This window comes from Salvelinus fontinalis, chromosome 14 (genome assembly GCF_029448725.1).
Source record: "Salvelinus fontinalis isolate EN_2023a chromosome 14, ASM2944872v1, whole genome shotgun sequence".
In the NCBI taxonomy this organism is placed as follows: Eukaryota; Metazoa; Chordata; class Actinopteri; order Salmoniformes; family Salmonidae; genus Salvelinus; species Salvelinus fontinalis.
Genome location: NC_074678.1, coordinates 9,027,042 through 9,043,005, shown reverse-complemented (window position 1 = coordinate 9,043,005; position 15,964 = coordinate 9,027,042). Strand labels below are relative to the sequence as shown.

Sequence of the window (15,964 nt, the reverse complement as noted above, 5' to 3'; positions counted from 1 at the left end):
GCCTGTTAGTGGTAGTTTGGTGATCAGGGCCTGTTAGTGGTAGTTTGGGACCTGTTAGTGGTAGTTTGGTGATCAGGACCTGTTAGTGGTAGTTTGGTGATCAGGACCTGTTAGTGGTAGTTTGGGGATCAGGGCCTGTTAGTGGTAGTTTGGTGATCAGGACCTGTTAGTGGTAGTTTGGTGATCAAGGCCTGTTAGTGGTAGTTTGGGGCCTGTTAGTGGTAGTTTGGGGCCTGTTAGTGGTAGTTTGGTGATTAGGACCTGTTAGTGGTAGTTTGGTGATCAGGGCCTGTTAGTGATAGTTTGGTGATCAGGGCCTGTTAGTGGTAGTTTGGGGCCTGTTAGTGGTAGTTTGGTGATCAGGGCCTGTTAGTGGTAGTTTGGTGATCAGGGCCTGTTAGTGGTAGTTTGGTGATCAGGGCCTGTTAGTGGTAGTTTTGGACCTGTTAGTGGTAGTTTGGTGATCAGGGCCTGTTAGTGGTAGTTTGGTGATCAGGACCTGTTAGTGGTAGTTTGGTGATCAGGACCTGTTAGTGGTAGTTTGGGGCCTGTTAGTGGTAGTTTGGGGCCTGTTAGTGGTAGTTTGGTGATCAGGACCTGTTAGTGGTAGTTTGGGGTCTGTTAGTGGTAGTTTGGGACCGGTTAGTGGTAGTTTGGGGTCTGTTAGTGGTAGTTTGGGGCCTGTTAGTGGTAGTTTGGTGATCAGGACCTGTTAGTGGTAGTTTGGGGCCTGTTAGTGGTAGTTTGGGGCCTGTTAGTGGTAGTTTGGGGCCTGTTAGTGGTAGTTTGGTGATCAGGACCTGTTAGTGGTAGTTTGGTGATCAGGGCCTGTTAGTGGTAGTTTGGGGCCTGTTAGTGGTAGTTTGGGACCTGTTAGTGGTAGTTTGGTGATCAGGACCTGTTAGTGGTAGTTTGGGGTCTGTTAGTGGTAGTTTGGGACCTGTTAGTGGTAGTTTGGTGATCAGGACCTGTTAGTGGTAGTTTGGGACCTGTTAGTGGTAGTTTGGGACCTGTTAGTGGTAGTTTGGTGATCAGGACCTGTTAGTGGTAGTTTGGGGCCTGTTAGTGGTAGTTTGGTGATCAGGACCTGTTAGTGGTAGTTTGGTGATCAGGGGCTGTTAGTGGTAGTTTGGTGATCAGGGCCTGTTAGTGGTAGTTTGGTGATCAGGGCCTGTTAGTGGTAGTTTTGGACCTGTTAGTGGTAGTTTGGTGATCAGGGCCTGTTAGTGGTAGTTTGGGGCCTGTTAGTGGTAGTTTGGGACCTGTTAGTGGTAGTTTGGTGATCAGGTTCTGTTAGTGGTAGTTTGGTGATCAGGACCTGTTTGTGGCAGTTTCTGTGGTTCTTTCTGTGCTTCTTCTCTTCTCCAACGTTTTGACCTCTGACCTGTGTTTGTGGTGACTGACAGGCGACCAAGTCTAAGAAGCCCATTGCGGTGTCTGTGACCCTGATGGACAGTCGTACCATCAGCCTGCCTGTAGACTCCTCCTCCACTTCCAAGGAGATCTGCCAGTTACTCTCTGAGAAGGTCTCCCTCAAAGACACCTTCGGCTTCTCTCTCTACGTGGCTCTCTATGAAAAGGTAAGCAGCAATATCATCAGTAGGATTCATGCACGGCTTCACCTTTGCCCCCCCGTCCTGTTTTACCTTGACCTCTACTTCCAGAAAAGTATTTGAGACCCTGAATTCGACCCCTAGGCCCTCCTGTACATCCGAAGGTGTAGGTGATATGGCACGGCTTCACCTTTGCCTCCTTCTGATAGGTTGGATTACATTTTGGCCATATTGCTGACCTCTTCCAATCTAAAGGAGCGTCTAGGGACGAGAGACTGGGGGTCGATTTGGAGTTGAGGCGCTGTCTGGTGGACCAATGTGACATGGTTCTTAGTGTCGGTGTGTGTTTTAGTGTAATGTCAATGAGGTGTCTGTTGGTCCCACCCCCCCCCCCTCCAGGTGTGGTCGCTGGGCAGCGGACGGGAGCACGTGATGGACGCCATCTCCCAGTGCGAACAGGAAGTGAAACGGAAGGGTGGGCAGGAGCAGCACGCCCCCTGGAGACTCTACTACAGGAAGGAGATCTTCACCCCGTGGCATGACTGTAAAGAGGACTCCGTCAGCACAGACCTCATCTACAGACAGATCATCAGGGGACTACGCTTCGGAGAGTACCAGTGTGACAAGGTGACGTAATGCTCTGGGGTTAAGTCCCCCCCCCCCCAGGTACAGATCTAGGAACAGCTTCCCCCCCCCCCCCAATCTTACCTCTCACAATTAAGTGGGTAAAATTCAGAACTGACCCGAGATTAGCATCTAGGGCAACCTTACCCTACACAGTCAAGTCTTGATAGTAAAGTGATCTATGTCACTGGTTCATATGCTGTACCTCTCCAAGAACCAAAGGTTTGGAACATTTACCGTGGTCTGTAGAGTAGCAGTGTGAGAAGGTAGGTAATGCTCTGTCTGGCTATGCCCGGCGTCCCACATACCACCCTATTCCCTATGTAGTGCACTACTTTTGACCAGGGCCCATAGGGGTAGTGCACTACTTTTGACCAGGGCCCATAGGGGTAGTGCGCTAGTTTAGACCAGGGCCCATAGGGGTAGTGCGCTACTTTTGACCAGGGCCCATAGGGGTAGTGCGCTACTTTTGACCAGGGCCCATAGGGGTAGTGCGCTAGTTTAGACCAGGGCCCATAGGGGTAGTGCACTACTTATGACCAGGGCCCATAGGGGTAGTGCACTACTTTTGACCAGGGCCCTATGGGCACTATAAAGGGAATAGGGGCCATTTGGGATGCAGAGTATAACTACCGTGATATACACTGAGTACACAAAACATTAAGAACACCCGCTCTTTCCATAGACTGACCAGGTGAATCCAGGTGAATGCTAATGATCCCTTATTGATGTCACTTGTTAACCTGTCTCCTCCCCTTCATCTACACTGATTAGAAGTGGATTTAAGGAAGGATTTGTGTTATTTTTATTCCCTCAACCCTTTGCTCTCTCTACGTGACACATGTATGCATCACATGCACGTGACCAATAGTACCTCACCCATAGCATATCATTATCACATCAATAAATTGATTATATCAAGCTCTGAATACTGTAACACATGTGACACAGCAAAGGATGCAGAGGACGTGACCAAACTCGAAATGGGAGGGAATGTTTACTAGTTGCTCAGGAGGTAAACAGGAAGTCAGATGTGTGGAATACATTTGTCTAGTTGTAGAAAATGCTGGGTATCAAGAAAACGAAGGTAAGGAACAAGTGCTGCGTGAATATTATGTGTCAAACAGGGTATTAATTTTATTGGCTACTGCTCGACTAAAAAAAAATCTTTGTCGACCAAACAATGAAAACAGAAGACTAAATGGGTGCAGACCTAGTATACACAGTGAAACATCACTGTGAGGTCTTGATTTATCCGGCTCGAAGGACCACTTTACGAAAGCGCCACCTCTGACAAGCTCACGTGTAAATCTCATGAAAGCCAGCGGCAAAAACAGAGTTTTCTTTAAAAACAATAAATGGTTCAATGGATGGTGACACATTTTCAACTTCTAACAGAAATGGGCAAAAGTAGTTAAAAAAAAAAAAACGTAATCTTGAACTAATGTCCTTTCTCTTCTAATCTCCATTCTCTCCAGGATGATGATATAGTCCAGCTGTCAGCAAAACACTTCTACATTCAGTATGGATCGGACTGTAGTCTTGACAACGCTAAGACAGTAGTTCAGGACTGCGTTAACTCTTCTCTTCTGGAGGCCAAGACTCAGGACAAATGGCTTCAGATGGTCAGCACTGCCCATGCTCAGGTCAGTTGACTGAATCATTTGAGTTTCATTTGGAAAATTCACATTCACACAAAAAACACGAGTTAAATCACTCATTAATGGGGGTTGTGGTCAATTCCATTTCAATTCAGCAGGTAAACTAGAATTCCAGTTGAAATGTTCCTCGTGAAACGGGGTGAATTGAAAACAGAATGAAACGAACCTTGGATATTACTTATTAACAGGCCTTTTTAAAAGTCCCTGCAGGTGATAGAGAGCAGTTTTATGAATTCATAGGATTGTTTCCTTCTCTACTGTGGGCGAGGAGACAATGTTCTATCCAACTGTGCAGTGTCTTCTTATGGTCCTCTGCTCTGTCTGTCATATACCAGGGTCCATATATCAACTCTAGGCAGAAAGCAGCAGGTGTCAAGGCCGAGGTGGTGGACTACGCTCGTCAGAAGTGGCCTATGTTCTTCTCCAGGTTCTTCGAGGCAGCCAAGTTATCAGGTATATAAAAAATTAAAAAACGTGGTTCTCTCCATATGCAGTGATCTCAGGCTGCATCCCAATTCTCCGTCCTTCACATACTTCTTATCACAGATTTAACCCTTGGCATGAGGGTGTTTGCCATATTTAGGCTGTGTCCAAAATGGCAGCCTATTCTCTCTCTCTCGCCAGCAGCATACCACCCTGCATACCACTGCTGGCTTGCTTCTGAAGCTAAGCAGGGTTGGTCCTGGTCAGTCCCTGGATGGGAGACCAGATGCTGCTGGAAGTGGTGTTGGAGGGCCAGTAGGAGGCACTCTTTCCTCTGGTCTAAACAATATCCTAATGCCCCAGGGCAGTGATTGGGGACACTGTCCTGTATAGGGTGCCGTCTTTCGGATGGGACGTTAAACGGGTGTCCTGACTCTCTGAGGTCATTAAAGATCCCATGGCACTTATTGTAAGAGTAGGGGTGTTAACCCCGGTGTCCTGGCTAAATTCCCAATCTGGCCCTCAAACCATCATGGTCACCTAATAATCCCCAGTTTACAATTGGCTCATTCATCCCCCTCCTCTCCCCTGTAACTATTCCCCAGGTCGTTGCTGCAAATGAGAACGTGTTCTCAGTCAACTTACCTGGTAAAATAACGGTAAAATAAATAAAAAATAAAATAAATGTAGTCGCGGATTATCCATTATATTTGACCAGATAATGTAGTGACCACTTTAATTAACAATGAAAATAAATGTCTTCAAATTTGGAAGGCAGTTGGAAGGAGGCAAGATCAGGTGATGACTATTCTAGCCAATGAGAGGGCATATATATGTGTTTGAACAACAGGCACAACGGTTTTCACTAGTTACCGCAGCCACAAGTCAAAATTGGCTATATTGAAAAAATTGTGTAAATCAACTCTAGGGGGTAAAATCAAAGGAAGGGGCATCGATCAGAACATCTAAAATAGTGTCTGGTATGGGAATTTCTTATAAAGATCAGGAGTAAAATATCCCTGGACTGTCCATAGGTTAATAAATGTGTAACTAAATCAAGCCAATCGGGGGAGATTGAATTATTTGTGCCAGAAGGGCATGGGCTGGAACCCACATCAACATGGTAGGACTATATATATATATGGGCTGGAACCCACACCAACATGGTAGGCCTATATGTATATATGGGCTGGAACCCACACCAACATGGTAGGCCTATATGTATATATGGGCTGGAACCCACACCAACATGGTAGGCCTATATGTATATATGGGCTGGAACCCACACCAACATGGTAGGCCTATATGTATATATGGGCTGGAACCCACACCAACATGGTAGGACTATATGTATATATGGGCTGGAACCCACACCACCATGGTAGGACTATATGTATATATGGGCTGGAACCCACACCAACATGGTAGGACTATATGTATATATGGGCTGGAACCCACATCAACATGGTAGGACTATATGTATATATGGGCTGGAACCCACACCAACATGGTAGGACTATATGTATATATGGGCTGGAACCCACACCACCATGGTAGGACTATATGTATATATGGGCTGGAACCCACACCAACATGGTAGGACTATATGTATATATGGGCTGGAACCCACATCAACATGGTAGGACTATATGTATATATGGGCTGGAACCCACATCAACATGGTAGGACTATATGTATATATGGGCTGGAACCCACACCAACATGGTAGGACTATATGTATATATGGGCTGGAACCCACATCAACATGGTAGGCCTATATGTATATATGGGCTGGAACCCACACCAACATGGTAGGACTATATGTATATATGGGCTGGAACCCACATCAACATGGTAGGACTATATGTATATATGGGCTGGAACCCACACCAACATGGTAGGACTATATGTATATATGGGCTGGAACCCACATCAACATGGTAGGCCTATATGTATATATGGGCTGGAACCCACACCAACATGGTAGGACTATATGTATATATGGGCTGGAACCCACATCAACATGGTAGGACTATATGTATATATGGGCTGGAACCCACACCAACATGGTAGGACTATATGTATATATGGGCTGGAACCCACATCAACATGGTAGGCCTATATGTATATATGGGCTGGAACCCACACCAACATGGTAGGACTATATGTATATATGGACTGGAACCCACACCACCATGGTAAGACTATATGTATATATGGGCTGGAACCCACACCAACATGGTAGGCCTATATGTTTATATGGGCACTGAAGGTAGAGGCCCTAACCACTAGACCACCCCCACCAGTTAACTCAATTCCGACAGTTGATTCGTAACCTTAACATGTCCTGTTTTTCAATAATATATTCTGTAGATCTCAGAACCTCATGGGCATGCAGCACTGTGCTCCATTCCATAGGCTACCTCACTATTTTCAAAGTCTACTCGTCTTTACATCTGATATCATAAGCCTGTGTCTGCAATGACTTTTGCTACAGTAAGCTATAGTTTAGGTGTATAGTTTAGTAAGCTATAGTTTAGGTGTATAGTTTAGTAAGCTATAGTTTAGGTGTATAGTTTAGTAAGCTATAGTTTAGGTGTAGGCTTACAGTACCACTAGAATGTTTATTCATATTATGTTTGGTTTTTCAGCGTTTAAAAGCCAGCGAGGGAGGAAAGATGATTTTGATAGCTGGCGAATGTCTGAATGGCTCGAATGCCCCCTGTATGGAGAGAAAGCAGGTTTTCAGTGAACGTATCTAAATCACAAAGCTCATTTGAATGCTAAGGGAGGGGGGGGATCACTACAAAAGAGTGATCAAATTAAGATCCGACATCTGTAGGGAATAGGGTGCAACTTGGATCAGCGACAGTGGCTTAGCCACCAGTTTACATTAGTGCATCGCTCCCTCTTGTTCTCCCTCCCTGCTGATGGGCCTCTGGTAAAAAGGAGTGGACTATATAGGGAACGGGATGAGAGTTGGGAAGCAGACGTTCTGTTTATTCCGCTGGTTTAACCCATTATGCATATTCCCAGGTCCTGCACTTCCTAAAAACAAGTTCATTGTGGCGATCAACTGGACAGGCATCACTTTCCTGGACGAGAAGGAGAGGAGACTGCTGCAGCTCTCCTACCCAGAGGTCACTGGGGTCAACACCATGAGGTACAGCACAGTAAGCTATAGGTTAAAGCTCACAGTTAAGGTGCACAGTGGTTGGGAGCAGAGTGTGAGTCCCAAACGACACCCTATTCCCTATATAGTGCACTACTATAGGGCCCCATAAGGTTCTGATCAAACGTAGTGCGCTATGTAGGGAATAAGGTGTCGTTTGGGACGTCGCCCAGGAAGCTAGGTCAAAGGCTGCACAGTGGTTGGACAGTTTTTGTGTCATGGGAACGTTTGCCTCAACCTAATGAATGTTCTAGGAACTTTCACAGGTTCAATTTTGGTTTGCTGGGGAAACATGACTGGTGCATTGTGCTATTACATTACCTGGAAACCTAATGTGAACGTTTGGGGAATGTTCTGTGGTGGTTGTTGAGCACAACATTTTAGTGAATGTTAAGAGAACATTCCAAGGATATATTTATTTGTATTTATTTATTTATTTCTTTATATAAAAATAGATTTTGTTATCAAAAACATTATCTGTATGTTTTGGGGATGTTATCATGCTAATGTGAGATAAAACCCTAACTACAGAATCTCAGCTAACGTTCTGGCAATGTTCCTGGTTAGCTGGGTAGTGAATACGACCCTGGAATAATGTGTTGGGATACTACGTTTACGAGTCAACTAGTGTATTTCAGCAGTATGAGTGATTCTCCTCCTTCCTCTCAGGGAGGGCAAGACGTTTGGCCAGTCTGTGAGTCTCCTGACTCTGAAGGGAGACTTCTCTCTGAACGCGGTGATGGCTGGGGACATAGCAGAGCTGGTGCATATGTTCCTGGGAGGACTGAGGGAGCGCTCTCAGTATGCTGTGGCCCTGCAGGAAGTCAACCAAGGTTAGTCAGGAAGTCAACCAAGGTAACACACAAACACCAACCAAGGATTTAGAAACATTTATATTTGAGCTAAATTTAATCACGTTTTAGATGCGTTGGTTTCAACATATGAAAATTGCATCTTTATGTTGAACATACTTTGTTTTGTTTCATTTATTATTATTTATTATTATTATATTTATTATTCATTTCATTCATTCATCCAATATTCATTGGTTTCTCTCAATTCAATTCAAGGGGCTTTATTGGCATGAGAAACATATGTTAACATTGCCAAAGGAAGTGAGGTAGATAATATACAAAAGTGAAATAAACAATACAAATGAACAGTAAACATTACACTCACAGAAGTTCCAAAAGAATAAAGACATTTCTAATGTCATATTATGTCTATATACAGTGTTGTAACAATGTACAAATGGTTAAAGTACACAAGGGAAAATAAATCAACATAAATATGGGTTGTATTTACAATGGTGTTTGTTCTTCACTGGTTGCCCTTTTCTTGTGGCAACAGGTCACACATCTTGCTGCTGTGATGGCACACTGTGGAATTTCACCCAGTAGATATGGGAGTTTATCAAAATTGGATTTGTTTTCAAATTCTTTGTGGGTCTGTGTAATCTGAAGGAAATATGTGTCTCTAATATGCTCATACATTTGGCAGGAGGTTAGGAAGTGCAGCTCAGTTTCCACCTCATTTTGTGGGCAGTGTGCACATAGCCTGTCTTCTCCTGAGAGCCAGGTCTGCCTACGGCGGCCTTTCTCAATAGCAAGGCTATGCTCACGGAGTCTGTACATAGTCAAAGCTTTCCTTAAGTTTGGGTCAGTCACAGTGGTCAGGTATTCTGCCACTGTACTCTCTGTTTAGGGCCAAATAGCATTCTAGTTTGCTCTGTTTTTTTGTTAATTCTTTCCAATGTGTCAAGTAATTATCTTTTAGTTTCCTCATGATTTTGGTTAGGTGTAATTTCATTGCTGTCCTGGGGCTCTGTGGGGTGTGTTTGTGTTTGTGAACAGCTTGCTTAGGGGACTCTTCTCCAGGTTCATCTCTCTGTAGGTGATGGCTTTGTTATGGAAGGTTTGGGAATCGCTTCCTTTTAGGTGGTTGTAGAATTTAACGGCTCTTTTCTGGATTTTGATCATTAGCGGTTATCGGCCTAACTCTGCTCTGCATTATTTGGTGTTTTACGGTGTACACGGAGGATATTTCTGCATGCGGAGTCTCACTTTGGTGTTTGTCCCATTTTGTGGTTTCTCTCTCTCTCTCTTTCTTCTTTCCCTCAGTCTCTCTCTCTCTCTTCTTTCCCTCAGTCTCTCTCTCTCTTCTTTCCCTCAGTCTCTCTCTCTCTCTTCTTTCCCTCAGTCTCTCTCTTCTTTCCCTCTCTGTCTCTCTCTAATTTGCTTTATTCGCATGACACAACAATGTACATATTGCCAAAGCTTTGGACATTTAAAACTGTAACAACAATAACCAAGGGTCAAAATAACCAAACATTCAACAATAACAATAAACACACAGTAGAGGACATGTGCAGGTTGATTGGTTTGTCAGACAATGTCCCTCATCTTATGGCAGGCAGCAATGTAGTGCGCTGCCAACTCACAGCTCTCTGCATCCTCCCCCAACAGGACGGGTAGCCTACTCTCATCAGAGAGGTCTTTGAAACCTTGAATAAGGGTTTCAAATTTGGGGAAATGACACTCTCTCAATCTCTCTCTCTCTCTCTCTCTCTCTCTCTCTCTCTGTCTCTCTCTCTCTCTCTGTCTCTCTCTCTGTCTCGCTCTCTCTGTCTCTCTCTCTCTCTCTCTCTGTCTCTCTCTCTCTCTCTCTGTCTCTCTCTCTCTGTCTCTCTCTCTCTCTGTCTCTCTCTCTCTCTCTCTCTGTCTCTCTCTCTCTCTCTCTCTGTCTCGCTCTCTCTGTCTCTCTCTCTCTCTCTCTCTCTCCCTCTCTCTCTCATATAGACGACCCTACGTTCCTGAGCTTTAAGAAAGGAGAGCTGATAGTCCTCATTAAAGACGACGAGCTGACTGTCGGCCGCGGCTGGATCAAGGGCAAGAACGAACGCACCGGCAAGACGGGGGCGGTACCCACCGACGCTATACTGGTCCTGCCCACTCTCACCAAACCTACCAATGAAGTCATGGTAGGAACACATTGTCCCGCCCACTCTCACCAAACCTACCAATGAAGTCATGGTAGGAACACATTGTCCCGCCCACTCTCACCAAACCTACCAATGAAGTCATGGTAGGAACACATTGTCCCGCCCACTCTCACCAAACCTACCAATGAAGTCATGGTAGGAACACATTGTCCCGCCCACTCTCACCAAACCTACCAATGAAGTCATGGTATTAACACATTGTCCCGCCCACTCTCACCAAACCTACCAATGAAGTCATGGTATGAACGCATTGTCCCGCCCACTCTCACCAAACCTACCAATGAAGTCATGGTAGGAACACATTGTCCCGCCCACTCTCATCAAACCTACCAATGAAGTCATGGTATGAACACATTGTCCCGCCCACTCTCACCAAACCTACCAATGAAGTCATGGTATGGACGCATTGTCCCGCCCACTCTCACCAAACCTACCAATGAAGTCATGGTATTAACACATTGTCCCGCCCACTCGCACCAAACCTACCAATGAAGTCATGGTATAAACACATTGTCCCGCCCACTCTCACAAACCTACCAATGAAGTCATGGTATTAACACATTGTCCTGCCCACTCTCACCAAACCTACCAATGAAGTCATGGTATTAACACATTGTCCTGCCCACTCTCACTGAACCTACCAATGAAGTCATGGTAGGAACACATTGTCCCGCCCACTCTCACCAAACCTACCAATGAAGTCATGGTATGAACACATTGTCCCGCCCACTCTCACCAAACCTACCAATGAAGTCATGGTATGAACACATTGTCCCGCCCACTCTCACCAAACCTACCAATGAAGTCATGGTATGAACACATTGTCCCACCCACTCTCACAAACCTACCAATGAAGTCATGGTATGAACGCATTGTCCCGCCCACTCTCACCAAACCTACCAATGAAATCATGGTATGAACGCATTGGTCCGCCCACTCTCACCAAACCTACCAATGAAATCATGGTATGAACGCATTGTCCCGCCCACTCTCACCAAACCTACCAATGAAGTCATGTTAGGAACACATTGTCCCGCCCACTCTCACCAAACCTACCAATGAAGTCATGGTATGAACACATTGTCCCGCCCACTCTCACCAAACCTACCAATGAAGTCATGGTATGAACACATTGTCCCGCCCACTCTCACCAAACCTACCAATGAAGTCATGGTATGAACACATTGTCCCACCCACTCTCACAAACCTACCAATGAAGTCATGGTATGAACGCATTGTCCCGCCCACTCTCACCAAACCTACCAATGAAATCATGGTATGAACGCATTGGTCCGCCCACTCTCACCAAACCTACCAATGAAATCATGGTATGAACGCATTGTCCCGCCCACTCTCACCAAACCTACCAATGAAATCATGGTATGAACGCATTGTCCCGCCCACTCTCACCAAACCTACCAATGAAGTCATGGTAGGAACACATTGTCCCGCCCACTCTCACCAAACCTACCAATGAAGTCATGGTATGGACGCATTGTCCCGCCCACTCTCACCAAACCTACCAATGAAGTCATTGTAGGAACTCATTTTCTTGTTTTACTATCTAAGTTGAAATATGGGCTGAAGAAATCGATTCTTTCCTTTCCTCTTACTGCTATTGATGATGCTATTTTGAAGAAGGTTTTATTCATTATGATTTGTGATTGTTTTACCTACCTTATTTCAATAAACTGATCATTATCAGTCAGGTTAAATTACTAAAATGTCAACATAAAATGTTTCCAGAGTCTTCTTAACCTGTCACCTGACCAGAGGAAGAGCATCATGGCAGCCAATCAGAAGGAGACAGGCACCGTGGAGCGAGTGGCCCCCGTGTCCCTCAAAGAGTTCTCCTATGAGTACTTCAGGTAACAGTTCTCCTATGAGTACTTCAGGTAACAGTTCTCCTATGAGTACTTCAGGTAACAGTTCTCCTATGAGTACTTCAGGTAACAGTTCTCCTATGAGTACTTCAGGTAACAGTTCTCCTATGAGTACTTCAGGTAACAGTTCTCCTATGAGTACTTCAGGTAACAGTTCTCATATGAGTACTTCAGGTAACAGTTCTCCTATGAGTACTTCAGGTAACAGTTCTCCTATGAGTACTTCAGGTAACAGTTCTCCTATGAGTACTTCAGGTAACAGTTCTCCTATGAGTACTTCAGGTAACAGTTCTCCTATGAGTACTTCAGGTAACAGTTCACCTATGATGTCACGCCCTGGCCTTAGTATTCGTTGTTTTCTTTATTATTTTAGTTAGGTCAGGGTGTGACATGGGGAATGTTTATGTTTTGTTGGTGTTGGGTGTTTATATGGTAAAGGGGTTATGGGGTGTAGTATATGGTTTTGTGTTGAGTGTAGATGTCTAGCGTTGTCTATGTTGGTTAGTTGTCTAGGAGAGTCTATGGTTACCTGAATGAGTTCCCAATTAGAGACAGCTGATTTCGGTTGTCTCTGATTGGGAGCCTTATTTAGGGTAGCCATAGGCTCTCATTGGGTGTGGGTAATTGTCTATGTTAAAACGTTTGTAGCCTGTGTGTGCACGACGTTAGTAGCTTCACGGTCGTTTTGTTGTTTTGTTAAAGTGTTTTGTGTCGTGTTCATCTTCGTGTTGTTAAATAAAAGAAGATGGCTTATTTTCCAACTGCTGCGTTTTGGTCCGTTAATCCGCCACACGATCGTGACAGAATTACCCAACCATAGGACCAAGCGGCATGGAAAGCGGCAACAGGATCTACCTACACAGGATTCATGGACATGGGAGGAGATACTGGATGGTAAGGGGCCGTGGGCTCAACCGGGAGTATATCGCCTTCCTCGTGAAGAGCTGGAGGCAGCTAAAGCCGAGAGGAGGCGATATGAGGAGGCAGCACGGAGACAAGGCTGGAAACCCGTGAGTACAACCCAAAAATTTCTTGGGGGGGGCCTTAAAGGGAGTGTGGCGAAGTCAGGTAGGAAACCTGCGCCTACTCCCTGTACTTACCGTGGAGAGCGAGAGTACGGGCAGACATCGTGTTACGCAGTAGAGCGCACGGTGTCTCCTGTACGCGTGCATAGCCCGGTGCGGTACATTTCAGCTCCACGTATCGGCCGGGCTAGACTGAGCGTTGAGCCGTATGTCATGAAGCCGGCCCAACGCATCTGGTCACCAGTGCGTCTCCTCGGGCCGGCGTACATGGCACCAGCCTTACGCATGGTGTCCCCGGTTCGCCTACATAGGCCGGTGCGGGTTATTCCACCTCCCCGCACTGGTCAGGCGACGGGGAGCATAGAACCAGGTAAGGTTGGGCAGGCTCGGCGTTCAGGGGAGCCAGTACGCCTGCACGGTCCGGTATTTCCGGCGCCACCTCCCCGCCCCAACCCAGTACCACCAGTGCCTCCTCCACGCACTAGCTATATGGTGCGTGTCTCCAGCCCTTTACCACCAGTGTCTAAACCACGCACCAAGCCTCCTGTGTGTCCCCAGAGTCCTGTGCGTCCTGTTGCTGCTCCCCGCACTAGCCCTGAGATGCGTGTCCCCAGCCCGGTGCCACCAGTCCCGGCACCACGCACCAGGCCTACAGTGCGCCTCAGCCGGCAGGAGTCTGCCGTCTGCACAGCAATGACTGAACTGCCCGTCTGCCAAGCGCCATCTGAGCCATCCGTCTCCCCAGCGCCATCTGAGCCATCCGTCTCCCCAGCGCCATCTGAGCCATCCGTCTGCAATGAGCCTGCAAAGCCGCCCGTCTGCCATGAGCCTGCAAAGCCGCCCGTCTGCCATGAGCCCACTGAGCCGTCCGCCAGACAGGAGCCGCTAGAGCCGCCAGCCAGACAGGAGCCGCTAGAGCCGTCCGTCAGACAGGATCTGCCAGAGCCGCCAACCAGACAGGATCTGCCAGAGCCGCCAACCAGACAGGATCTGCCAGAGCCGCCAACCAGACAGGAGCAGCCAGATCAGTCAGCCAGCCATGAGCAGCCAGATCCGTCAGCCAGCCATGAGCAGCCAGATCCGTCAGCTAGCCATGAGCAGCCAGATCCGTCAGCTAGCCATGAGCAGCCAGATCCGTCAGCTAGCCATGAGCAGCCAGATCCGTCAGCTAGCCATGAGCAGCCAGATCCGTCAGCTAGCCATGAGCAGCCAGATCCGTCAGCTAGCCATGAGCAGCCAGATCCGTCAGCTAGCCATGAGCAGCCAGATCCGTCAGCTAGCCATGAGCAGCCAGATCCGTCAGCTAGCCATGAGCAGCCAGATCCGTCAGCCAGCCATGAGCAGCCAGATCCGTCAGCCAGCCATGAGCAGCCAGATCCGTCAGCCAGCCATGAGCAGCCAGATCCGTCAGCCAGCCATGAGCAGCCAGATCAGTTAGCCAGCCATGAGCAGCCAGATCCGTTAGCCAGCCATGAGCAGCCAGATCTGTCAGCCAGCCATGGGCCGTCCCTCAGTCCGGAGCTGCAGTCCCTCAGTCCGGAGCTGCAGTCCCTCAGTCCGGAGCTGCCATTCCTCAGTCCGGAGCTGCCCCTTACCCTGGAGCTGCCCCTTACCCTGGTGCTGCCCCTTACCCTGGTGCTGCCCCTTACCCTGGTGCTGCCCCTTACCCTGGTGCTGCCCCTTACCCTGGTACTGCCCCTTACCCTGGTACTGCCCCTGATCCTGGTACTGCCCCTTACCCTGGTACTTGCCCTTAGTCCGGAGCTGTCCCTTAGTCCGGAACTGCCCCTTAATGCAATGGGGTTAATGTGAAGGAGGGTCGTTTGGAGGAAGCTAAGGAGGTGGTTAGGTACTGTGGTGACGTGGGGACCGCGACCAGAGCCGGAGCCGCCACCGTGGAGGGAAGCCCACCCAGACCCTCCCCTAGACTGTGTATGGTGCGCCCGGAGTTCGCGCCTCAAGGGGGGGGTTATGTCACGCCCTGGCCTTAGTATTCGTTGTTTTCTTTATTATTTTAGTTAGGTCAGGGTGTGACATGGGGAATGTTTATGTTTTGTTGGTGTTGGGTGTTTATATGGTAAAGGGGTTATGGGGTGTAGTATATGGTTTTGTGTTGAGTGTAGATGTCTAGCGTTGTCTATGTTGGTTAGTTGTCTAGGAGAGTCTATGGTTACCTGAATGAGTTCCCAATTAGAGACAGCTGATTTCGGTTGTCTCTGATTGGGAGCCTTATTTAGGGTAGCCATAGGCTCTCATTGGGTGTGGGTAATTGTCTATGTTAAAACGTTTGTAGCCTGTGTGTGCACGACGTTAGTAGCTTCACGGTCGTTTTGTTGTTTTGTTAAAGTGTTTTGTGTCGTGTTCATCTTCGTGTTGTTAAATAAAAGAAGATGGCTTATTTTCCAACTGCTGCGTTTTGGTCCGTTAATCCGCCACACGATCGTGACATATGAGTACTTCAGGTAACAGAGAAACTTCTAATACGATATTAACAGAAAAAGTGATAATAGTATAGCCAATAATATTTCGATATATATGGTATAGAACTAACACATGTTATATATAATATATATAGTAATATATATGGGAAATCATCCTGATTTTAACAGCTCCTAAAAGTCC

The 15,964-nt window shown here is 46.9% G+C and overlaps 1 protein-coding gene across 3 annotated transcripts in view; it reads left to right on the top strand.

Annotated features, from left to right (window-relative positions):
• Positions 1–15,964, top strand: part of LOC129869462 (unconventional myosin-VIIa) — a 100,731-nt gene that overhangs the window by 47,246 nt on the left and 37,521 nt on the right. For all 3 annotated transcript variants that reach the window (XM_055943909.1, XM_055943908.1, XM_055943911.1), the window contains 8 exons: positions 1,407–1,580; positions 1,953–2,180; positions 3,656–3,823; positions 4,174–4,291; positions 7,298–7,424; positions 8,103–8,266; positions 10,232–10,413; positions 12,181–12,302. In XM_055943909.1, coding sequence (XP_055799884.1) covers positions 1,407–1,580; positions 1,953–2,180; positions 3,656–3,823; positions 4,174–4,291; positions 7,298–7,424; positions 8,103–8,266; positions 10,232–10,413; positions 12,181–12,302 — 1,283 coding nt within the window. The remainder of the gene's footprint in view (positions 1–1,406; positions 1,581–1,952; positions 2,181–3,655; positions 3,824–4,173; positions 4,292–7,297; positions 7,425–8,102; positions 8,267–10,231; positions 10,414–12,180; positions 12,303–15,964) is intronic.